Source organism: Haematobia irritans, chromosome 4 (assembly GCF_050003625.1).
Source record: "Haematobia irritans isolate KBUSLIRL chromosome 4, ASM5000362v1, whole genome shotgun sequence".
Taxonomy (NCBI): Eukaryota; Metazoa; Arthropoda; class Insecta; order Diptera; family Muscidae; genus Haematobia; species Haematobia irritans.
The window spans coordinates 59,251,727-59,277,893 of NC_134400.1; the positions used below are offsets into that span (position 1 = coordinate 59,251,727).

General features: G+C 33.1%; 1 protein-coding gene across 4 annotated transcripts in view; it reads right to left on the reverse strand.

Annotated features, from left to right (window-relative positions):
* Positions 1-2,592: 2,592 nt before the first annotated feature.
* Positions 2,593-26,167, reverse strand: part of myo (growth/differentiation factor myoglianin) — a 70,772-nt gene continuing 47,197 nt past the window's right edge. For all 4 annotated transcript variants that reach the window (XM_075305733.1, XM_075305732.1, XM_075305734.1 and 1 more), the window contains exons 4-5: positions 22,308-22,732; positions 2,593-3,217 (exon numbers count right to left, since the gene is read on the reverse strand). In XM_075305733.1, the coding sequence (XP_075161848.1) occupies positions 2,849-3,217; positions 22,308-22,732 (794 nt within the window). In that variant the 3' untranslated portion in view covers positions 2,593-2,848. The remainder of the gene's footprint in view (positions 3,218-22,307; positions 22,733-26,167) is intronic.

Consider the following 26,167-nt stretch of genomic DNA (forward strand, 5'->3'; position numbering starts at 1 on the left):
TTACCAGATTTGACCTCCGGAGCCTCTTGGAAGACCAAAATTCATCCGATTCGGTTGAAATTTGGTACGTAATGTTAGTATATGTTATCCAACAACATGCAGGAATTGGTTCATATTTGTCCATAATTAGATATAGTCCCCATATAAACCTAACCCCAGATTTGACCTCCGGTGCCTTTTGGAGAAACAAAATTCATCCGATCTGGTTGAAATTTGGTACGTGGTGGTAGTATATGATATTTAACAGCCATGCCAAAAGTCGTCCATATCAGTCCATAATCACATATAGCCCCGATCCCGAGATTTGGTTTTGGAGCCTCATGGAGGAGCAAATTTCATCCGAGTCAGATGAAATTTGGTACATTGTGGTAGTATATGGCCGTTAACAACCATGCCTAACTAGGTCCATATCGGTCTATATTTATATATAGCCCTCAGATAAATCGATCCCAGATCACAAAAAATTGGTCCATATCAAGTTCATAATTGTATATAGCCCCCATATAAGCGACCCCCATATTTCAATTCTGGCTCTCTACCACGTATGGACTAATTCACAATTTAGAAAACGATGTTTTAAGATACCACAACCCAAGTAATTCGATTGTGGATGACAGTCTTTCGTAGAAGTTTCTACGCAATCCATGGTGGAGGGTACACAAGATTCGGCCTGGCCGAACTTACGGCCGTATATACTTGTTTATATCTACAATATTCGTTTCTATTCAAGTAATGTTTATATTACAGCATTACTCGCCATATTTTGATCCATTGTAATCGGCTAGAGAAGTCAATATTTTCGAGATTTGGTTGCCTGAGACAATAAGTGGTTATTTTGCAAACTTTGGTATATCTACGAATAAGTGATTACATATTAGGTGATTATATGCTTTAAAAGCACTAATTATTTCATGGTCAAAGGTATGCCTGGGAGAAGCACTTTCCTCCTAGGACATGCGTATGTAAATGTCATCCGGAGCGATGACAATTAATAAGTGGTTATTAATTTTTAAACAAGCTTACCTACAAGATTACCGGGTAATTAGAGTTTTTGCTGGGATAAATGAAATACGTACCAACGATGATGACATCGAAACATTTATTTCTGAAATTCTTATCGAAAATTCGCCAAATTCTGATTGCTACTGCATATATAACACAATTGTTGAAGTGGCGATGTTTTTTTATATGTATACAACATAATGGTTTTTCATTTGTTTATGACCTAAATTTTATAAATGCATAATTAAATGAACTTAGGATGAGCAATTTTCAATTCGGTTTACGTCGTTTCAATTAACGTCGTCAAATTCGGGAACCAATTACGACGTAAATCGAAGGATTCTGTTTACATTTATCGCAAAAAAACGTCAAACTCTGCAAAAATTTTGTTCCAAAAGCGAAATATTTCGGTCATTTGACACAAACCTAGCACAACTTTTAAATCGCAAAAATTGCAATTCTAACTTCTTGAACATTAGTATTTAGTTAAAAAGTAGTTCATTTTCTATTTACTTTGTTTTTTAATGTATTCCATTGTGATATCCTACGCCCTCACAAAAAATCGCTTCTGTAACATATACTCCCAAACATATTTTGCTTCAAGCATATACATTTTTGGGTATTGCCCAAACATTTATATGTTTGATCTCTACCAATATATAATATGTTTGAAAGCATATTGGTCTAAACAATATATGTTTGGGTAGTCTAAGTTCCAAACATTTTGTATTTTTGCATCCAAATTCAATAATGTTGTCTTCCAAAAAACAATATGTTATTATGTGACCTTATAATATGTTTGGAAGCATTTTGCACCCAAAAATATTATATGCTTAAAAAATATTCTCCCAAAGGATATTGTGCTCAAAATTTTATTTATTTATATATTTACAATCATAATGAATTATGAAAATAAACAGGTAATATAGGTGCTAACAACGACCTGAATGCTCAAAATTTTGATTCTGCCCAATTGTATATTCCCCGACATCTTTCTCACTTCCACGAGATTTTTTAGTTCTTAGCACCTTTTTCTGTAATACAAACATTGTAGAAGAAATTATTCAATTTTATGATTTTTTTATTTTTATTTTAATTTTACCTTTTGCCGGACGGGGATTCGAACAGCGGACCACACAGTTTGTAAGAATCAAAGAAGTAGCTGATCAATTGCCCAAGGAAAAATAAAATGTTAATTTTGTAATAACAAGCAACAACCACCAACTTAATTCAATATCGCTCCCTGTTAAATAGCGCTCCAAGCTACTAAACACATATATGTTTATAGGCTATTTCTAAATTAATATATGTTTGCATTCAAGCATATTATATTTACAAACATTTTATGTCCCAAACATAATATGTTCTAACATATTAACATATATGTCCCAAACATGTTATGCTAGTTTATGAACATTATATGCTTGCACTCAAAAATATTGTGTTTAAAAATTTGTGTTCCAAACATATAATGTTCATAGCCAAACATATGATAAACAGTCTTTTTCAACCGTGTAGGCGATTAACTACTCTCTTACATATATATACTTATTTTCCGCAGCTGTGACTCGATGAAACTAAGAACACTCATTTATTAATTTTTTGTTGGTTTTTTGAAATCTTGGAAAATATTTATTTTTTTATTAATAAAATTGTTAATTTACCATTGAATCAGTTAATAGATACCTTCTATAATTGTATGTAGATACGTATTTTATGTTTGGAATTACGATAAAAAATCGATATTGGAAATACAATCTATTTGAAACTTCAAGTAGCTTTATGCTTGAAGATATGCTCACGTAATATGAACTATGTGATATTCTATTTTCAGATTTTTCTTTTTTTAAGAACAGCTGCATTTTTCAACGGACATGTTAGGAATAGTGCTATACATTAACTTCATCGTCATATCGAAATATAATAAAGTAAGAGGACTCAATTTTTGGGGAGAACAGCATGGTTTGGCCGATATGGTAAGGGATGTAATATGAGTGTGGGTATACTTTTCCAAATATCCCACATTGCATTCACCATTGCAAAAATACGCTTCGAAATGCTGCGGAGCAACAATAAAGTTCCATCCAAAATTGGTGAAATTTATTTTGAGAGGATAGCGACAGCATCTTATTTCATTATCGTTTTCTTGACAATCCAGTCCAGCGTTTCGTTTTGCTCTTCCTTTATTCTTCGATGCAACCTCGAGATACAGAGTCTAAAAATATTTAAGAAATTCGATAACATAACACATAACCTTTACAATATAATAGAATTAAGAATAATTTCTTAGTCATAATTGTTTAATAATCAACTATTATGGGAGTGTTTAGATTTCTAAACATGCACTATATGTGATATGTTTTTAGGATAGATAAGTTTTATGGCAGGCAATGAAAATAAAATTATAACTCAATACATATACAATGTGCTGCACATGCGTGGTCATAGAATCTTATCAAATGCCCAGTACTAAGTTCGTTTTTGCGAAAAACGAATATCTTTATTTATCTCCGTAAATAGGGTCTCAAGCCCAGGGATGTTAACCTATTTATGCGAAATAATATACCAGCCTATTTTTTCGTGCGAAAAATCCAGGGTTGTATAAATATGTGTTTGAAAATGCTCAAAACAAAGATTTCGCATTTATTCCGCGCTAACGTTTTTTATATGGAGTATAGCAGGTTTTCGTGCGAAAACGTTATCTTAGTACTAGTCTTAAAGGGTAAAAAATACAAGATAGTGCTGTATAAGTATGTGCTTATCTTTACTTTAGAATATTTAGATTGTAGCTAGTTTAAGATTTAGTAACATATATAAGTTTGAATAGTTTTAGAATAAATTAGTGACTTACAACCACACATTCATGTAAGGAGTATTATTAATTTCTTTACAGGGGACTATACTGAGATTTTACTTAAAAGAAATTTACCACCTCTGTTTTAAACATTTTATTATGCGTAATACACAAAAAAAAAATAATAATTTCCTCAGAATCGAAATTATAGACCAGTGAACTTTTTCTTTGTTTGTCCCCAACAAATTTGGTTAGGTTTGAAAGAAGAAACTTTAGGGACAAATGGAAAACTTGTTGGTATAAATATAGTTTCGCAGAATAGAAATTAATTTTTTGCGTCTATAGGCTCCTTTGAAACTTGATCTATTAGCGTCGAATGTCCATTTTAGTTCTCACTTATATGCAGCGATAAAGTCAAATTTTCAGCATCAAGTGAGCACTTCGGTTGTCAAACATTTTGTTCCTCAGAAAAGAAAAAACTTCTTCTTGGTATGCACTTCTAATCCTCCCATGGAGGTGGCTAAATTGGTCCCGATACAAAAATAGTATTGGTCAAAACCCTTGGTTTGATATATTTGACAACTTTTATACTTCTGATCAATGGGCCTATTTAGACTCGTAGGATACATGATAACTTTGAACAAATAATATCACATTAATCCGATGTGTCCATGTGTACACAAAAAGAAGTCCGTTGATAGGTTAGGTTAAAGTGGCAGCCCGATTAAGATTCAGGCTCACGTAGACTGTTCAATCCATTGTGATACCACATTAACTAAAAGTACCTATTACATATGGGCTCTTCTAGTTTTAACTGCTGAACCTTCTTGATTATTTTTCTTTGTTGAACCAACCAGATTGTTCCAAAAACATTAGCAGACTGCTTAAGTTGACGTTTTCCAGATCCGCCAGTAATCTGAAGCTATATGCTCCTAAAAGTTGCTTGCGCTTTACACAAAATGCTGGACACTCACACAAGAGGTGTTTAATTGATTCCTTCTCCCCCGCATCATGACAGCTCATACAATAGTCATTATACTTCCGCCAATAGTTTTTGCAAAATCGCCTATCAGGCAGCGACCCGTTATAGCAGATATCAGGAGTGATATCTGACGTCTCGAGAACACTAGCATATCTAGTATGCGGTTTAATTTTAAATGGGGCCATATTTGCTTGGTGTCGTTACAGCCCTTGCAATTCTCCCATTGAATATTTGTCATCATAACAGCCTTCTCACGCAGCATGAGCTTGATGGTAGCCAGAGGCATACCAACAGATTCTAGTTCCCCTGGAATATGTAAGGTAGTCCCTAGCCTTGCCAACTCATCCGCTTCGCAGTTCCCCGGTATGTTCCTATCGCCAGGCACCCATATTAGATGAATATTGTACTGCTCAACCATCTCATTGAGAGATTTGCGGCAGTCGATGGCCGTTTTCGAGTTGAACACAGAGTCCAAGGATTTTATTGCAGGTTGACTGTCTGAGTATATATTAATGCCCACATTTTTTGGAACATTACTTCTCAGCCAATTCGCCACCTCTCTTATTGCTAATATTTCTCCCTGAAAAACACTACAGTGATTAGGTAATCTTTTCGCTACACAGATAAAAGTGTCTCGTAAATTTAAGAAGATTTTTACAATAATTTTCCAGAATTTTAGTTCATTTTTCGTATCTTCAACGAAAATTAACTACTCGAAAGGAAATTTTACAAATTCTAAGTAGCAATCGTTTAGTTCATGGCCTACAAAATACGATGGAAATTTCCTTAAAAAATTTCTTAACTGGTAGTTAAAAATTCGTTTGTCATGCTATAAAACTACTTGTGAAATGTAAAGTACTTTCTAAATAATAAGTGCAATTTACTATAAGTTTTTTTTGTATGGGAAAATATTTTTTTACGAAAAATGAACTTGAAAGTGGATAGCAATTTCTTACTGACAATTCCTATAGTTAATAATTGTTTGTAGAAAATTACCCAATGAAATATTTTTAGTTCGCATGTAATTAAATTTATAGACATTTTCGTCAAAAATGGTAGATAAAATTTCATGAAGTTTTTGCAAATTTTAAGTTAAACGTTTCATCGTTCATAAACTGGTGTGCCTTTACGAATATTATTCTTAGAGTAAATTGTGAGCAGATGCGATGAGAGATCTTTATCGGCATACACCGAAAGAATTCTCTTCGTTAATTTTAAGAAGAATTCTTCATTAACTATTCTTCGTGAATTCTTCATTAAAATAACGAAATTTTCATTAATTTTCGTAAATTTTACGAAGAATATTTTACGAATATACGAAACTTCTACGAAATATTCTACATTAACATTCTGCGTTGAAATGTCTTCATAAAAAGTACGAAACATTTTCTTAGAAATAACGAAGAAGTTTCATTGAAGTTGTAAAAATTCCGTTCGCGGCATTAAATTGTCTTTTATAATGTGCTTGAGTGTATTCCTTTATTCTATTTTTTATGCAAGTCTATTCTACTTCTCATTTGGGTGATAGCGCGCTATGAATAAAAGTGAAGCAATAAAACTAAAAATTATTCAAAAACTTAAGATGTAAAGTAGTGATGTCATTTTTCACACTTGTAACTATAACCAAATGCACTTTCGACTATAATTTTTTTTCTAAAAGTTCAAACATTTTTGAAAAAAAAGTACGAAAGTTCTTCATAAAAAGTACGAAAATTTTTCATAAAAACTACGAAAATTTTTCATAAAAAGTACGAAACATTTTCATAAAAAGAACGAAATTGTTTCATAAAAAGTACGAAGATTTTTCATAAAAATTACGAAGATTCTTCATAAAAAGTACGAATTTTTTTACTACGAAAATTTTGGAAGAACTTTTTTCGTAAAAAGTACGAAATATTTCGTACTTTTAATGAAAACTTTCTTTGGTTGTAAAACAATGACAAATTTCGTACTTTTAACGAAATTTTTCGTTCTTTTTACGAAGAAAATTCTTTCGGTGTAGTGGAATGTGATTAATGTAAAGATGATGTTACTTGAGTTTTGTTGTGTATACATGAGCGTGGGGTTGTTTTTATTTTTGTTCATTTAGTGGTTTGTGTGTGCGTTTGTTATTCGTGGATGGTTTATGTGGCTGGATGAGGTGTTGTTTTCAATAAAGGCACATGTGTTTTTGTTGTTGTAGGAATGTTTTGGCTTTGCTTGGATTTGTTTGGCATGCTTCAGTTGTATAGTTGGCGTTGGCGTGGGCTGTTGCATCTTTTAATATGCAACAGGGGAATATAAAGGCATGGAATATTTTGGAATTTTGAGACATATATTGGTGTTTGTTTATTAAACCTTTTAAATGAAAGTTATTAATATTTTATTGGTAGTTTAGTGAAAAGTTATTAAGAATATTTAGGAAAATATGTTGAAATTGAAAGTGTATTGAAATTTTTATTATTCAATGTAAAAAAACTAATATTCAATTCCAGATGAATTTGGAAAATTTTTGTTATATCTCAGCTTATAGTTTAGTCATAAATTGGTAAGTATTGTTTTTTTAATAAAATTAATTAACAAATAATAATATGTATATTATTATTTGTTAATTAATTTTTTTTGGAAACCAGTTTAATGTTTTTCTTTGTTGTAAAGCAATATTTAATGTCAGAGCAACTCCAGATGTATTCGAACAAATTTAAAAAAAATAGAGAATTGGTAAGTTTTCATTAAATTTTTTCATTAAAATTTTTGGAAACCTATTTACTAATTTTATTTAATGTAAAAAATAAATATTTAATTTCAGAGTAGCCCAAATAAATTTGGACAACTTTTTATATTTCCCCTCAGCGTACAATTTAATAGAGAATTGGTAAGTTTTATATTAAAACTTTGGCTTTCTTTCAACTAGAATATTTATTTTATTATATCCTTCACATGGATAACAACACAGTTTTATGAGTTTATATAGAATACTTCATTATTTCTCTAATTGTTTCAGGTACAAATTTTATGAGATACGTTTTCCAAATAAAAGTTGAATTCCTTACACCATTTGATAAAATGCCACCACAAATGGTAAGTTACAAGCTAAAATAAAAAATTATATTTTATTACATGGTGTTAATTTTTAACAATTTCCATTATTGCCTCCATTTTTTTCAGCAAGATATGTGATAAATTTACCTACGATGAATAAAAAACGGATAAGTCAAAATGTCCAAACAGCGAGCTCAAATGAACTACTTTCTTGTTCCACGTGGTCATAATTTTTATTCACAAAAAACATTGTATTAAGAACTTTCATCATAAGTTTTAATAATAAAGTACTTTTGCTTAAAGAAAGTTTAATTTTAATGTATGAAAATTTTCATAATAGTAAAACGGTTTGTTGTTCCTTTAATTATTTAATTTCTCTGCACTGTGGAATGATTGATTTAAAAATAGTTTAGTCGTCGAGATTTTAAAGAGACTGATAACCAATTTTTATTATCAGGTTTCCCTAAAAATAAGCAAGTAAACCAAAATAATACTGACTTCTTAACTTGGTAGGGGTATATAAATCTTATGGTGTTGTACAAGTGAACTAAAATACAAAAATAGATGAACTACAATTTAAGAGAATTATAAACTAGACAAGTTGAAAAAATCTTAAGGGCTAAATCATGGTCAATATTACTACAGTTTAGTTCATTTTGCAATGGAAAAGGGTTCACTGTTTTTTTCAGTGTATTCGAAGTTCCAAATCAATAGAATATACTCCGAAACCCAATTGTCTATCCAATTTGGAGCCATCAGTGAAGAAATCTATATATTCTTTATTCCCCGGGGTCTGTCTCTCGTCTCACTGTTGGGGATTAGAGTCTCAAACTTTTTGTCGAAAAGTGGTATCGCCAAAGTGTAATTCACTACGTTAGGCACATCCGGAATTATTTTGAGGACCGAACTGTGACCGTAACTTTTTTCCGACCACAGCGATAGCTCGCGCAACCGCACAGCCGTTGTTGCAGCTGACTGTTTGGTCAAAATGTCTAAAGGCAATAGATGCAGCATGACATTAAGGGCATTTGTTCCACCCTTGCTGAATACACAAACACGCCATACGCTGAACTTTGTCCAAGCTTGTTGGCTGGTGAATAGATCTAACCACTGCCGTGTATAGCCAATGCACAATTTTTGTTTTAGTCCCCACTTTTTTCCTATTGCCTTTTTGCACGAGTACAAAGCTACCGTTGCTTTTATCTTTCTTTCTTTAATATTAAGCTTAAAGTTCAGCTTCTTGTCCAAAATAACGCCAAGGTATTTTGCACACTCACCAAAGGCAATTTCAATACCCCCTAAGGATATGGGCCTAACCGTGGGAGTTTTGCGATCTTTGCAGTACATGACTATTTCTGTCTTTGCAGGATTTACCCAAAAAAACCATTATCTTTCGCCCATTTCTCAGTCATCCGGAGGGCCCTCTGAGTAATATCGCTGATTGTGGATGGGAATTTTCCCCTGACTGCTAGAGCCACATCATCTGCGTATGCCACCACTTTTATCCTTTCTTTTTTTAGGGTAACCAGAAGGTTATTTATAGCAACATTCCAAAGAAAAGGTGATAGAACTCCTCCTTGGGGAGTGCCTCAGTTCACATACCATTGTATGTTTGCTTGTCCTAGTGTGGCTGAAATACGTCTCTTCATTAGAAGTTCGTCTAACAGCCTAAGTATACATGGATCAACATTCAGAGTTATCAGTCCATTTAATATCGAGCTTGGATGACCATTACTGAACGCCTCTTCGATGTCTAGAAACGCCACAATTGTGTATTCTTTGACAGATAGTGAGCTTTCAATAAAGATGACTAGTTCATGCAATGCGGTCTCAGTAGACCTGCCCTTCGAGTATGCATGCTGTCGTTTCGAGAACAAACTTGAATCGATGCTAGTTCTAAGATAAATATCTATCATCCTCTCCAGAGTCTTAAGTAGGAATGAGGATAAGCTGATTGGTCGGAAATCCTTCGCCCTCGAGTGAGAGGCTTTTCCCGCTTTAGGTATGAAAACAACTTTTGTTTCCCTCCACTTTCCTGGGATATATGATAAGTTGATACATCCTTTATATATCACCGACAACCAGGGGATAATTTTGTCAGATACAGCTTGTAACTCCGCCGGAGTAATTCCATCAGGTCCAGGGGATTTGAATGGTCCAAAGCTATTTAGCGCCCATCTTATTCTAGTTTCCGATACAAATTCCTCGATAGGAAACGACCGCTGAGCCACTGTGGCACCGCCAGAACCTGGTTCAACCGTCTGATTTCCAGGAAAATGCGTGTCCAATGGTACCTCCAGCGTCTCCTCACTTGACGTTGTCCAATTGCCCTCCGATGTTTTAATGAAACCTGGAGCGGAGTTGGTGGATGCTTGAACCTTCCGTAGTCTGGAATCCTCGGACGTATTCTCAATACTGCTGCAGCAATCATTCCAAGAGTTACGCTGAGCCTTTCTCAGTTCTCGCTTGTATCCTCTCAGATTCTTCTTGTAAGTGTCCCAATCCTCAGGGGCTCTGGTGGACTTTGCTTTGTTAAAAAGCTTCCTGCAGGATTTCCTCATATTACTTAATTCCGTAGACCATAGTGGTCAATTTTTTGCCCTTGGCTTCCCTCTAGGGCATGCAGCAGCTTTCAGTGAGATGTTGAAGGCCTTAGTAATCCGCTCCACTGCGTGTTCGATATCTTGCACATTTTTCATATTTGTCTCTGTTATTTCCGGTATCATCATATTGAACGATTCCCTATACCTATTCCAGTCAGCTTTCCTAACATTTGGCGGAAATATGGTCTTGGTGGTATGAACATCAAATTTGAAACTGATGTAGCGATGATCTGAGAAGCTGTGTTCACTTAAAACCTGCCAATCCACGTCTTGCTAGGCCAAGGTGATGTCCAAAACCTTTTGCCTGTTTTTAGTGACAAAGGTTGAGGCATCTCCCTTGTTGTAAACTACCAGCTTAGTACGCAAAATAAACTCTATTAGCGACTCTCCCCTTGCATTAGTATCACTACTTCCCCATATACTATGATCTGCATTCGCATCGCATCCCATAATGAGTTTCGTCTTTGTTTTCAGTGACTCCTCCACTACGGTCTTAACGGCACATGGAGGCATCTCCCTGTCATGTCCCATGTAGACCGCAGATACCCAATATTTGCATTTGGCTATTTCTAAATTGGCAACGACAGTGTCTGCATTGCACATTGAAGGAAGCACAAACAAGTTAAGCTCGTTTTTAGCAATTATACAGGATCGATTTACATCATTACCAGTATACTGCAATAGTTTGAACCCCGGAGTACTTAATTCACATATTTCGTTTCTATAAACATATGGTTCTTGAATATGAACTATGTCTATGCCCCTTTCATCAGGAGAACTTTTAAGGCAGCACATGCAGCCTTACAATGATGAAGATTTATCTGGCGGAGCCGTAGGACCATCGAGATATTCAACAACCGTCACATCAGCCGATTCAATCGAGTCATCAAGAATGTCCTCTATCTATCAGAATGTCCGGTATCTATCCTTGTCTTCAACTTTGGTATCCCCCTCGACTTCGCAAGAGGATCCGCTTACTTCTGATTCAGACACAGGCTTGTCCATAATGAAAGCCATAACATACACGGCCCTGAGACTTTGCTAGATGTGGCAAAGACTGAGTGTGCAATATAAACACTGCATGCCGTCTTGGTCCATCCACTTCATCCAAACGGCCAACCTTCCAATCAGCTGTTGGAAGATCTGGATTGCATCGTTTCAGCCTATTTAAAATAGATCCAGGGTCAGAAGGGTTTGGAGGTATCCACGCATGTTCTCTAGGTCTAGCCGGTATGTCTTTCTTCTCGACTAACTCTAGAGCAGCTCCTTCCCAAACTTCACCAATTAGTATCAGAGCAGCTTTAAAACATTCTATAGACCTCTGGTCCTCAAATGCGACTTTCACCAGCCTCTTGGTGTCGACGATCTGGGCCGGGAAACTTTTCCAGCACCTGTGAGTAGACGACAGACAGAGCATTCTCAATTTCCCCCCATTTTTGCTTTGGAACCATACCGTCCAATGCTACTTTATTAATGGTAGCCATCATAAGGCTGTCTTTAGCAACTGAGGCAAACGATCTTTGATCCCTTTTGGAGGATGGCAGCTCATCCGGCGATCGTTCCCTTTTTCCAGTCTCAAGAATTCCTTGAGCCCATTTTAAGGAATCGCTTTGTTTAGCCGACAACGAGCTTGGGTCGACTGATCCTAATTTCTTTAGGATAAACAAAGCATTTCTGCGTTCCTTGAATCTCTTTCGTGAGGGATTACCTCCTTTTGATGTCGTTACCTTAGAAAACGTTCGACTTGTCAGAGTGTCGCCACCTGTCGACCCGTCTACAGGTCGACTAATTGGGCCTAACTCTTGGTCATTGCCCATATTTATAACTCCAGTCGATACCCGTCCACTGGGCCCTGAAGTTAGCAACCCAGTGGTTGACTTTGAATTTCGCTGCATGGTGGCTTAATACCCCACCACACTTGAAATTATTAGTAGGTAGCTATTATCCGGTATTAAAAAACACGTCCGTTCCGTTACACGGTTGAATAGAAAGAATCGAGTCCGTTGATGCTAATATTAATATAAGTTTATTGAAAAATAGTTGCTTTAGTTTATTTTGAATCTTTTTTACGAAATTTGCCCTTCCCTGCAACTTCCTTAAATCCCAGTAAGTCTCAACAACTTTATGAACTAATCGTGGGTATAAAGTTAAATGACCGTACAAATAAATTCAATACTAACTAAAACATCACATCTTTTTCATACAATGTGACACCAATAACTTTTTAATCTTTACTTTTAGTTCATTTGTGCCTTTATGACAAGGAAGAATTTATCAATGGTTGTTAAAAATCCCAAACTGTGAAATAAAATTTAGTTTTCGCACGAGAGTGCAAAGTGCAAAAAAGTTCGGCAAAAAAAATAGCAGTTTCCGATTTTTGTCACGAAAATGACGATGTTAGCTCCGTTCAAAAATTGTTACTGTAAGTCATTTGTTTACCCCGAAAAGCCAACAAAAGAGATACGGTGAGAGACTACATTTGACAATACTCAGATAGAGAAATTTAAAGTTATTATTTTCTTTGATTTCTTCGACCTTTTTATGGTACAAAAATTAATTAATGATTTTCAAGCTCGAGATCTTTTTGAATATTTTATTTATTTTTCCCAATAATTCGCGATTGCCATATAAGATTTTAAGAAATTACATTTCATAAATATCACAGTATTAAAAAATTATAAAACACAATGCGATCTATGGAATATTACATCAAACTGGTATAGGGAACTTAACACTAACAAGTACATTTTACAAAGCTTCACGCGAAGGATACATGAAATGACCAAATCAAATTACTGCGACTGCGTTTAGGTTATTGTAAATTAACACACAATCATTTATTCGACAAAAACATAAAAAAGAATGTCAGTTTTGTAAGTCACTTCTATTAATATTTATGAAAGATCTACTCGAATGTCCACATATTAAAACACTTTGCAATCAACATATACCCAACAAAAATTTATTGGATATTTTGAATAATTTGCACTTAGATTGTAATATGACTGAAATCATAAACTTCCTTAAAAATGTAGCCTGTAAAATTCAATCCAACTTTAAAAACGCAATACTTATCTGATTCACATTTTTTTTTTGTAATTCCGAACAAGCTTATGTTAAAACCCTAGCAGTCAAAGCTTACAATTATATTTGTTTATTTATTTATCTACAATTAACTTAAGATTAAAATTTTAAGCTAATTGAAAGCAAGGACTAAAGCTTCGTAGGCTTTAAGCTCATTTTAATTCATAGCTTTTGTTGGATTATACACGCAGAGAAGAAACATGATTGTCACAATCATATTCGAAGAGCAAACTAATATGATAGCAGCTATTTTTGCGGCGACCATGTAACATTTTAACCTGCAACCATGTTGGCTCAGTGAACATGGTTCTAAGAAAAATACTATTGTCCTCATCTAAAATGTTATTATATTGATAAAAAGATTTTTGTTTCCATTAAAAGACAATGGTCACGATCTAAAATGTTATGTTATTCGTCAAAAATGTTTTTCTTCTAGTTAAAAGAACATGGTCACAACCTAAAATGTTTTGATTTTTATGAAAAAACTTTTTTCGTCGTCGAAAAAAGGACGCCACTTGAGAAAAGAAAACACAAAATCAACTTTGTTCATTTGTTTTTATATATTTATAAACTAATTCATTGTTTATTTGTATTTATAATGTCGTGCACACAAACATCACATATTTTTACACACTCTAGTTTGGTTCAATTTCAACAATAAGTAATCATTCCATATTTACTTCGTGCCCATCAAATGTACAAACGCAGACATGATGTAACTGCAAATAAAAATAAATTATACCATATATCAAAATGCAGAACAAAAACCAGGTACATTTTTTTCAATTACACTTTCCTTTTTTGTATTCACATAAAACCTCGTGCCATTTCTGAATAAATAAATTAACACAGAACACAATAATTCCGTATTTTCCGTCCATTCCAAGAAACAATCAACACACGACTGACGCGCAAAATGAAAATCGTGTGTACCTGCTCAATGTTTTTATAAAATTCTTGTCGCTGCAAAAAAATTAAATGGTCACGAAAACAATGTACATGGTCTTTATGGCCATGTAATGGTTGTAGACATGTCTATACGTAAACTATAAAAATACTTTTTTTCTGCAAAAAATTAAAAAAAAAATTGAATGGTCAGGTACATGATTTTCCTGACCATATAATGGTCTTAAGTTCTATCATTTAAATAATAGAACATGTTTGCGGCATTTGAGAACCATTTAAATGCTTATTGCCAACATATATTTTTCTCCGCTCGAAAATTATTTTTACAAAGACAAAATACATGGTTTTCGGGACAATTACATACTCTAAATAAGCATTAAATGGATGCGGCAACCATGTCCAAACATGTTTTTTCTGTGCGTGTATGTTGGTTGGTAATATTTTTATTATATTATATAATTTATTTTTTATAAAGTACTTTATATATGCAAACTGGACTAAAGCATTATTACTCTATATGTAAACTAAATGTTTTGGTATAAATTAGCAATTTTTAAAAATCTTATAATGTCATGTATATTATTTTCTGTGGAAGTATTGGGTCAGATTCATCGAAAACTTGACGTCTGGCTGTTCGAGTTTCATAGCATTCAGACAGTATGTGTTGAATATTCTTATTAATTTCATCGGGACAATTGCAAGTTGGTAAATTTTGTATTTTTAATATTTGTTGATGAGTGACTTTGGTGTGACCCAGTCATAGTCTGGTTATTTTGATCACATCTAATCTTTTGAATTTTCCTATTCCAGGACTTAAGTAGTCTTTAATAGATTTTCGATCGGGATTGACTGTTTTGTACCAATTATTAGCTTTCTCATATGTATGATTGCTTTGTTTAAAGTGTTTACTAATATACTTTGATATATCTCTGCAGTTGAAATTTTCTGCAGTTTTATCTGCAAATTCATTACCTTGTATATTGGTATGTCCAGGGGTCCAGATTAGGACTATATCAAGGTATTTGTGGATTAAAGTGTTCCAGAGAAAAACAAGTAAATAAAGTCTAAAGTCGGGCGGAGCCGACTATATTATACCCTTCACCACTCTGTAGACAAGGTTAGGTTAGGTTAGCTGGCAGCCCGATGTATCAGGCTCCCTTAGACTATTCAGTCTATTGTGATACCACATTGGTGAACTTCTCTCTTATCACTGAGTGCTGCCCGATTCCATGTTAAGCTCAATGACAAGGGACCTCCTTTTTATAGCCGAGTCCGAACGGCGTTCCACACTGCAGTGAAACCACTTAGAGAAGCTTTGAAACCCTCCGAAATGTCACCAGCATTACTGAGGTGGGATAATCCACTGCTGAAAAATATTTGGTGTTCGGTCGAAGCAGGAATCGAACCCACGACCTTGTGTATGCAAGGCGGGCATGCTAACCATTGCACCACGGTGGCTCCCGTCGTGCAATGTTACCATCTCAACTACTTCAAATTTGCTGGGAGCTATATAAATTCTCTGTGGAAACTATCCAGTCAATTGGACGAAAATCCCATTGAAATGGGTTTATAATATGAAACAGTCTACCATATTTCCCCAACTATGGTGTACCTATATAGGGGAGCTACATATAATAATTTTGACTAAATTTGACATGCACAGTTTGAATAATAATTCTGCAATGTCTGCAAAATTTCACGTAAATGGGAGAATAACTTTGGCTCCCGTGGTCATATGAGTGTAAATCGGGCGAAAGATATATATGGGAGCTATATCTAAATCTGAACCGATTTCAATCAAATTTGGTACACTTACCGATACTATCAAACGTACTCTTTGTGCAAAATTTGAAGCAAGTTAGGGCAAAACTCTGGCTTTTGAGGCCATATAAGTCCAAATCGGACGAAAAATATATATGGGAGCTATATCTAAATTTGAGCCGATTTTAACCAATATGGGAGCTATATCTAAATCTGAACCGATTTGGCTGATATGTTGCAAGTTTTTTGAGACTCACAGAATATTCGGATGTACGGAATTTGAAGAAAATGGAAAACTTGGCTAGCGCCAGTTCAAATGTCACAAAAACAGCACTGTGCAAAGAGCAACCACAACCTAAACTAATTAATTTAAATGTCCATGTTTTCCATCCATATGAATAAAATATGTGGCATAAGTTGCTATATTCATTGAATTGTTGTCCAATTTCATCGATTTTGGCTAACTTTTGTTGGGCGCATTTGCCTTATAAGCATATGAAATTGCAAAGTTAAACAAAATATAAGAAAAATATTATCAAATTCTATCGTACATATTGAGTTTTAACTTACGGTTTTCAAGAGTATTTCCTAGAGCCAATAAGGATTTCAGCTTAGTTAGCATTAAACAGTAAGAATATCCAAAAAAAAAAAAAATACCATTACAAGGCCTGTCTACCTGCAAATGAAAATAATTATTTTTAATAAATTGAAATTTTGATTTTATTAAAAACGGACAAAATACGGTTTATAGAAAAACTTACAACATTGAAAAATCCATCCAGTATGTACATTATTGGAATCATGTCCATGGACTAATGGGACGTTATTGAAATTATTCTCAGAATATATTTGAAATAAAAAATATTATAAAATAAGACATAATTTCCACTTGTCAGTATAGCATTTAGTATTTAAGGTGGATATTAAGTTCGAGTTTAGCGGCTAAAATCGCCATTTTCATGAAAACTTTTCCTTAATAATCCATTATAAAATAATAACCTTTATAAAAAACTTGGTTTGGGCTATTCTCCATCAAGTTATATTTAAATTTGTATCGAAGACGTATAATTTTATACTTTTCTTAGTGATTTATTTTTAATTTAAGCGGCTAAACTCAAACTTAGTACTCACCTGTAGGAGTTACTGTAACATAAAAAAAATATAGATTCAAAAAACTGGTTGCATCTCCAACCTGTGATCCAGATGTAGAATAAATATACTCGTAGATCATCCTATTACCACTCATGTTGTATATTTCTTATGTAAATCAATTAGAAATCCGCACTAATTTTAAACTATTAACAGAAATATACAGTTCCTTAATCTGTTATTTGTTTTTATCGATAAAAAGCGTTTTTGATTTCTCTAACATCACATCATTCACTTCTCAGTTTCTAAAATGTTTCGAAATAAATGTATTTTCATTAATAAACACCAATACCGCACGTACAATTTTGCAAAATTAAATTCACGTGTGCACTTCATAAATGTATCAACAGAACTGAATGCAGCAATATAACTCAAAGACACAAATAGTCATAAAGGATATATACCTGCCGTAAAGAAAAACAACTCCACACACACACGATCCCTTTCTGATCTCGCTATTGCAAGAAAACAACTCTCACCACAAAAGATACCAACAACACACAAGGAACATTCCATTGTCTCTAGAATCAAAACAACCAGCAACAGCATAAATGACGCAATAACAAACAATCATACGAGATATACACAAAATATATCTAAAAACTCCCTCACATGATGCAATGATTTCATTACTCTCTTCTCACTTCATTTTCCAGTAGCACGTTTATTGATTAGTTGGAATTCTATCTATAAGTTAAATAAATTTATGAGGAATCTATAAAAATAATATACACCCGTCAAGGATTATATTAACTACTATTTATTCTACTTTATCTAAAATTTTCAATGTGAGGAAAAACACTCCAACATATAATAAAAAGGGAAATAATCTGTAGGTAGCCATCATACGAATCGATAATGTCGTTAAGTTAATTTTTACTACAATTTTTTTTTTCATACAAAATTTTTTCTTAGTAAATTGTCCACATTTCGTAGTAAGATTTTTATATTCCCCATGTATTTATACCCTTCACCACTACTGTGGTACAGGGTATAATAAGTTTGTGCATTTGTATGTAACGCCAAGAAGGAAAAGTTTGAGACCCATCGTTTAGTATACCGATCGTCTTAGAATTAAATTCTGAGCCGATTTAGCGATGTCCGTCTGTCTGTCCGTCTGTCTGTCTGTTGATGTATTTTTGTGTGCAAAGTACAGCTCGCAGTTTTAGTCCGATTGTCCTAAAATTTGGTATAGGGTCCTGTTTCGGCTCAAAGACGATCCCTATTGATTTTGGAAAAAATCGGTTCAGATTTAGATATAGCTGCCATATATATTTTTCACCGATCTGGTCATAATTGACGTGCATATCAACTGATCTTCCTAAAATTCCGTACATCCGAATATTTTATGAGTCTCAAAAAACTTGCAAAATATCAGCCAAATCGGTTCAGATTTAGATATAGCTCCCATATATAGCTTTCGCCCGATTTACACTCATTTGCCCACAGAGGCCAATTTTTTGCTCCGATTTAGTTGAAATTTTGCACAGGGTGTAGAACTAGCATTGTAGCTATGCGTGTCAAATTTGGTTGAAATCGGTTCAGATTTAGATATAGCTCCCATATATAGCTTTCGCCCGAGTTACACTCAAATGCCCACAGAGGCCAAGTTTTTGCTCCGATTTAGTTGAAATTTTGCACAGGGAGTATAATTAGCATTGTAGCTTTGCGTGCAAAATTTGGTTGAAATCGGTTCAGATTTAGATATAGCTCCCATATATACCTTTCGCCCGATTTACACTCATTTGCCCACAGAGGCCAATTTTTTGCTCCGATTTAGTTGAAATTTTCCACAGGGAGGAGAATTAGCATTGTAGCTATGCGTGCCAAATTTGGTTGACATGTATATGTTTTTCTGATTTCGACCAACATTTTCCTTGTAAAATCGCCACTGCTTAGTCGAAAAGTTGTAAAAATGACTCTAATTTTCATAAACTTCTAATACATATATATCGAGCGATAAATCATAAATAAACTTTTGCGAAGTTTCCTTATAATTGCTTCAGATTTAAATGTTTCCCATAATTTTTTACTAAAATTGTGTTCCACCCTAGTGCATTAGCCAACTTAAATTTTGAGTCTATAGATTTTGTAGAAGTCTATCAAATTCTGTCCAAATCGAGTGATATTTAAGTGTATGTATTTGGGACAAACCTTTATATAGCCCCCAACACATTTGACGGATATGATATGGTATCGAAAATTTAGATCTACAAAGTGGTGCAGGGTATAATATAGTCGGCCCCGCCCGACTTTAGACTTTCCTTACTTGTTTTTTACTAAAATTGTGCTCCACCCTAGTGCATTAGCCAACTTAAATTTTGAGTCTATAGATTTTGTAGAAGTCTATCAAATTCTGTCCAAATCGAGTGATATTTAAATGTATGTATTTGGGACAAACCTTTATATATAGCCCCCAACACATTTGACGGATATGATATGGTATCGAAAATTTATATCTGCAAAGTAGTGCAGGGTATAATATAGTCGGCCCCGCCCGACTTTAGACTTTCCTTACTTGTTTTATAATAGAATCAACGATGCATTAACTACTGTGTTGGAAATTTATTTAAGGAAACATCCTTCCCATTTCGTAGTTAGTGAACTTAAAAACATTTACTGAATTTTTATAAGTTTTCCTTTAGCTAAGTTAATTTTCGTTGTGGTTACGAAAAATGAACTATATTACAGTAAATTTGTTGAACTATGTGGAAGTTAAAACGGTCCTTAAATTTACAAGACACTTTTTTTCTGTGTTCAATGTTACACGCATTTGCTTCGGAAAAGGAAACAACAAATACATGGTAGTGATCATCGTGCAATAGTGGAAACAACTCAGTGCAATACATACACAGTCTCACATAAGTTTACATACCCTTGAGTTTTTTACCTCTTAACTAAACATGTTTCTTGTTGTTGTTTATAACCCATACCAAAACAATCTTCTTGAAAATTAACAATTACTTTGATTTTCAAATTAATTTACTAAAACGAAAGGATATATATGCATATTTTTTAAAATTTGATTATTTAATGAAAATATAAATTATTTAACCGTATGTAAACTTGTGTAAGACTGTGTACATCCGACGAGTGTAGTGAATATACAGTACCTAGCAAAAAAATTTGGAAGTTCTTCCAAAAGCACTTCCAGAAGATGCACTCCCAATGATGTTCTTTATTTTAACTAACAAGGAAGTACTTTTAATTCTATTTTTTAAATCTTGTTTTTTCATACTTTTAATGGGTAATTTTAACTTTTTTTGTTTCAATTAGGTTAAAAACAGAGTAAGAATTCATAAAATGGTACAAATCATTTAAATTTTGTCGAAAAAAATGGTAAATCCAATCTGAAAAATTTTGAATTTTTGAAAATAGTGGAGGTCAAACGTTTCCGACAAGCGTTAGAATCCATTAAAAATTATAAAAAATTATAAAAATTATTTATTTGACGAAATATCACAGAATTTTTTAATTTACATCCAAAACATTGAATTCGGATCACATCTAAAGAAGTGATGCAAATTCAGTGCAACGACAGTTGAAATGGAGGACTTCTGTCCTATGACAAGCCCATGTTAAGTTCATCGCTTCTGCGTCAGTTTTGCACCACTTCCGGGTCCAAAAAGAACATTTTCATTACTTTTTTGGCGACGCTTTTTTTGCTGGGTAGCTTTAAGTATTTTGTGTTGTCTATATTATGCATGTAAGTCATTTGTGGTATTACTGTGTAATTTTCTGTTCGCCTGATAATTGTAAAATGTGATGTAAATATATCCGTCCGATATTTATAAAATAACATTAATTTATAAGACTTATTGACAATTATTGACTAAAAGAAAATAATTTGTAGACTTATTCAAAATTTTATAATTTTTTAATACTGTGATATTTATGAAATGTAATTTCTAAAAATCTATTGTAGACCCCATGAAGAAGCGATTCAATAAGGCAATCGCGAAATATTATGAAAAATAAATAATATATTCAAAAAAGACCTCGAGCTTGAAAAATCATTAATTTATTATTGTGAAAATGAAAGTTAATAAATAAGGATATTATGGCTTAATTTAGGGAAACCATGCGATGCATATATATGGGTAATACAAACATGTACTAATTATAATAGAATTGTAGAACAGTATAAAAAACACATACAGAAATAACTACATTAGTACCTATATTTTAGAAACAATATTTAGAAAAAAATTATATTATTTTTTGAATTGCGTAGCATATCATTGTATACAAATGCTTTAGTTGTTTTTATACAAAACTGCATTTCTTATGCTTTTTTATTGAAATTTGTTATTGTGCATTTTTGTTTTTTTGTTTATTATTATTTATTATTATTTAAATTCTCGTTTTTGGACGATTTTTAAAATGCAAGTGCCGATTATGATGATTTTTTCAGAAAAAAGTGACTATTTTTCTTGAATTTTTTTGGTAGCCCTGGTTGTGGGTTCGATTCCTGCTTCGACCGAACACCAAAAAGTTTTTCAGCAGCGGATTATCCCCTCTCAGTAATGCTGGTGACATTTCTGAGTGTTTCGAAGCTTCTCTAAGTGGTTTCACAGCAATGTGTAACGCTCTTCGGACTCGGCTATAAAAAAGGTCCCTTGTCATTGAGCTAAACATGGAATCATGCAGCACTCAATTATAAGAGAGAAGTTCACCACTGTGATATCACAATGGACTGAATAGTCTAAGTGAGCCTGAAATATACCACAGCATGTAATGCTTGGGACACATATGTTGGAATATATTATGTTTGGAGCATCAATGTTTCATAAATATAATATGTGTTAAAGAACTATATGATTCAATGGAAAACATTTATTGATGATGAATTCAAAATATATATGTGCATCCTGCAAAACACGTTTATTTTTTTATTTTTTAGAGGGTGTAATATGGGCTAAAAGTTATTGATGTGGCGAAGAATCCTTTTTTAATTTCTGTCGAATATTTGACCTGTGTTTATCGAATTGAATAAACAACTTACCATAGTTTCACTGCTGTTTTTAATACCAGTTGAAAATGCAGATTGCATCCATGGTTCTTTTCCACGAACAATAATGTACTGGTCAACGTGTTCATTTTTCATCCAATAGTAGTGCAATTGTTCAATTTCAATCTCTACCCAATGACCTATTCCATTGGGTATTTTATGACGACTTTCGATCCATTTGTAAGCATGAGTCGTCGAATTTGAATACCTAAATGCTTTATATACGGTGATGACAATTTCTTTTCGTTGTTTGGAATAATTATCGGAGAACATGGAGTAGAGGATATCCGATTTGTTTTCAACAATCCAATCATATCCCCACAAGAAGACATGTAAAATTGTCCTCGTGAACTGCAGAGCATCTCCATCAAACATAAAGTTGAAGACGTCAGCCCTTCGATTGTGTCGTAATTGTAACTCTGCAAGAAAAGACAAATACCCTTTATATTAACGTATTTTGCAAGAAGCACAATGTACCCAACCACCAAAAAAAAATAAACTTTTTATTATGGTTATGGAATTATGGAAATGGTTTATTCGATATTTTCACTATTTTAATAAAAATATAATTTTAATATTATTAAGAATCAGGACAGAGCTAGACTGTTATCATGAGAACGTCTCTACACACAGGAGAAAGTTAACCCACCACGAAAGAATATGGTTTATTTTAGAAAATTTTAACTAAATTGTTTCACTAAATGCAACATTATACAAATAAATTCAAATTGAAGGAAATTTATTAAAAATAATAATTTTTTCGGTTGTTTAAGAAAATGTAATATTTTAAGGGAGAAATTTCAGCCAAAACTTCTGAAAATGTCTTTAGCGCTATATGCATTTCAAGACAGACGCAATTTAAGAAAAATTTGCTTATTGGAGAATCTTATAAACACAATACAAGTAAAATGCATTCACTACCCATGTCCACTTAGAAGGACATTGGAAAAAGACACCAAATTCTATTTTCCCAATTAGTTTCGATTTATTTCTCGATGTTATTTTAAAGTAGAGGCTTTAATCTAAATAAGCTATAAATATTGTCCATATTGGTGAGGTCTAAAATACTTTTTGTAAACTTTTTTAAACGAAAAATACGAAAATTTTAGACAATTTTTGTACTGTATGTTTCTAGTAAATGGACATTTATACAAAAACTATAGCTGATACTTTTACGGGTTCTTTTTTGTATTTTTTCTCACACTTTGAAAGATATTATAGTTCAAATAGCGCTTATTTTCGTAAGGCCATTTGATCACAATTCAAGAATCAAATTTTCAGAGCAAGCTCATATAGCTCTTGAAGTAATTGAGGTAGGTTTCCAAAATGACAATTTTTGTTCTACATGCTGTTAGTACAAGTAAAAACAAAGAAAAATAAAAGTTTCTATCATTAGGTTTATTGCGGTAGTGAAAGGGTTAAGTAAATTGTGAACTATTTTTAAATTTAGTGAAATTATGTACTTCGCTTGTATACATTTTTTGTCATTTTTAATTAACTTCATCAAAGAAACTAAGTTTCATGAACTAAAATAAAGTTAAATCGCCTATGAAAAATATCGTTGACTTTCTTCCGGGTGTATTTATACCCTTCACCACTACTGTGGTACAGGGTATAATAAGTTTGTGCATTTGTATGTAACGCCAAGAAGGAAAAGTCTGAGACCCATCGTTTAGTATACCGATCGTCTTAGAATTAAATTCTGAGTCGATTTAGCGATGTCCGTCTGTCCGTCTGTCTGTCTGTTGATGTATTTTTGTGTGCAAAGTACAGTTCGCAGTTTTAGTCCAATTGTCCTAAAATTTGGTATAGGGTCCTGTTTCGGCTCAAAGACGATCCCTATTGATTTTGGAAAAAATCGGTTCAGATTTAGATATAGCTGCTATATATATTTTTCACCGATCTGGTCATAATTGGCGTGCATATCAACTGATCTTTCTAAAATTCCGTACATCCGAATATTTTATGAGTCTCAAAAAACTTGGAAAATATATAGAATTAGCATTGGCGCTATGCGTGCCAAATTTGGTTGACATGTATATGTTTTTCTGATTTCGACCAATATTTTCCTTGTAAAATCGCCACTGCTTACACGGATGAAAAAGACTGTTTTTCATATGTTTGGCTATAAACATTATATGTTTGGAACACAAATTTTTAAACACAATATTTTTGAGTGCAAGCATATAATGTTCATAAACTAGCATAACATGTTTGGGACATATATGTTAATATGTTAGAACATATTATGTTTGGGACATAAAATGTATGTAAATATAATATGCTTGGATGCAATCATATATTAATTTAGAAATAGCCTATAAACATATATGTGTTTGGTAGTTTGGAGCGCTATTTAACAGGGAGCGATATTGAACTAAGTTGGTGGTTGTTGCTTGTTATTACAAAATTAACATTTTATTTTTCCTTGGGCAATTGATCAGCTACTTCTTTGATCCTTACAAACTGTGTGGTCCGCTGTTCGAATCCCCGTCCGGCAAAAGGTAAATTAAAATAAAAAAAATCATAAAATTGAATAATTTCTTCTACAATGTTTGTATTACAGAAAAAGGTGCTAAGAACTAAAAAATCTCGTGAAGTGAGAAAGATGTCGGGGAATATACAATTGGGCAGAAACAAATTTTTGAGCATTCAGGTCGAAAACCTATGTTGTTAGCACCTATATTACCTGTTTATTTTCATAATTCATTATGATTGTAAATATATAAATAAATAAATAAAATTTGAGCACAATATTGTTTGGGAAAATTTTTTTTAAGCATATAATATTTTGGGTGCAAAATGCTTCCAAACATAATATATGGTCACATAATAACATACTGTTTTTTGGAAGACAACATTATTGAATTTGGATGCAAAAATAGAGAATGTTTGGAACTTAGACTACCCAAACATATATTGTTTAGACCAATATGCTTTCAAACATATTATATATTGGTAGAGATCAAACATATAAATGTTTGGGCAATACCCAAAAATGTATATGCTTGAAGCAAAATATGTTTGGGAGTATATGTTACAGAAACGATTTTTTGTGAGCGTGTAGTCGAAAAGTTGTAAAATGACTCTAATTTTCTTAAACTTCTAATACATATATATCGAGCGATAAATCATAAATAAACTTTTGCGAAGTTTCCTTATAATTGCTTCAGATTTAAATGTTTCCCATAATTTTTTACTAAAATTGTGTTCCACCCTAGTGCATTAGCCAAATTTTCAGTCTATAGATTTTGTAGAAGTCTATCAAATTCTGTCCTAATCGAGTGATATTTAAATGTGTGTATTTGGGACAAACCTTTATATATAGCCCCCAACACATTTGACGGATATGATATGGTATCGAAAATTTAGATCTACAAAGTGGTGCAGGGTATAATATAGTCGGCCCCGCCCGACTTTAGACTTTCCTTACTTGTTTTTTTTTTTTTTTTAATTTTGCATGCAAACGTAAATAAAAATTTTGGAAAATGTGTCTCGGCAAAGTTTGTCGTATTTTTTTGAAAAGTTCAAATTTTTATCGCCAAAAACGTTTCTTGGACAGAAATTTCGTTTGGAAGGAAATAATATATTTTTGCTTGTGCCTCAAAATCAGAACTTAGTACCCAATTTTAGAAGTATTTGTTTTCGAATTTTCCCGGATTCCACTCAAACAAAAACTTTCTAAGAGAATGAAGCCGCCATCTATTTTTGTACAGTCTACGCCGCTATTTGCGTCAACTCAACTTTCCCGGGAAATCCCGGGAAGTTTTCTTTGCAGTATTTTATATAAAATGGAGGGATAAATACTACAAAAACATTATTTGTAGTACCGTTGGGTAAATCGTCATTCTCAT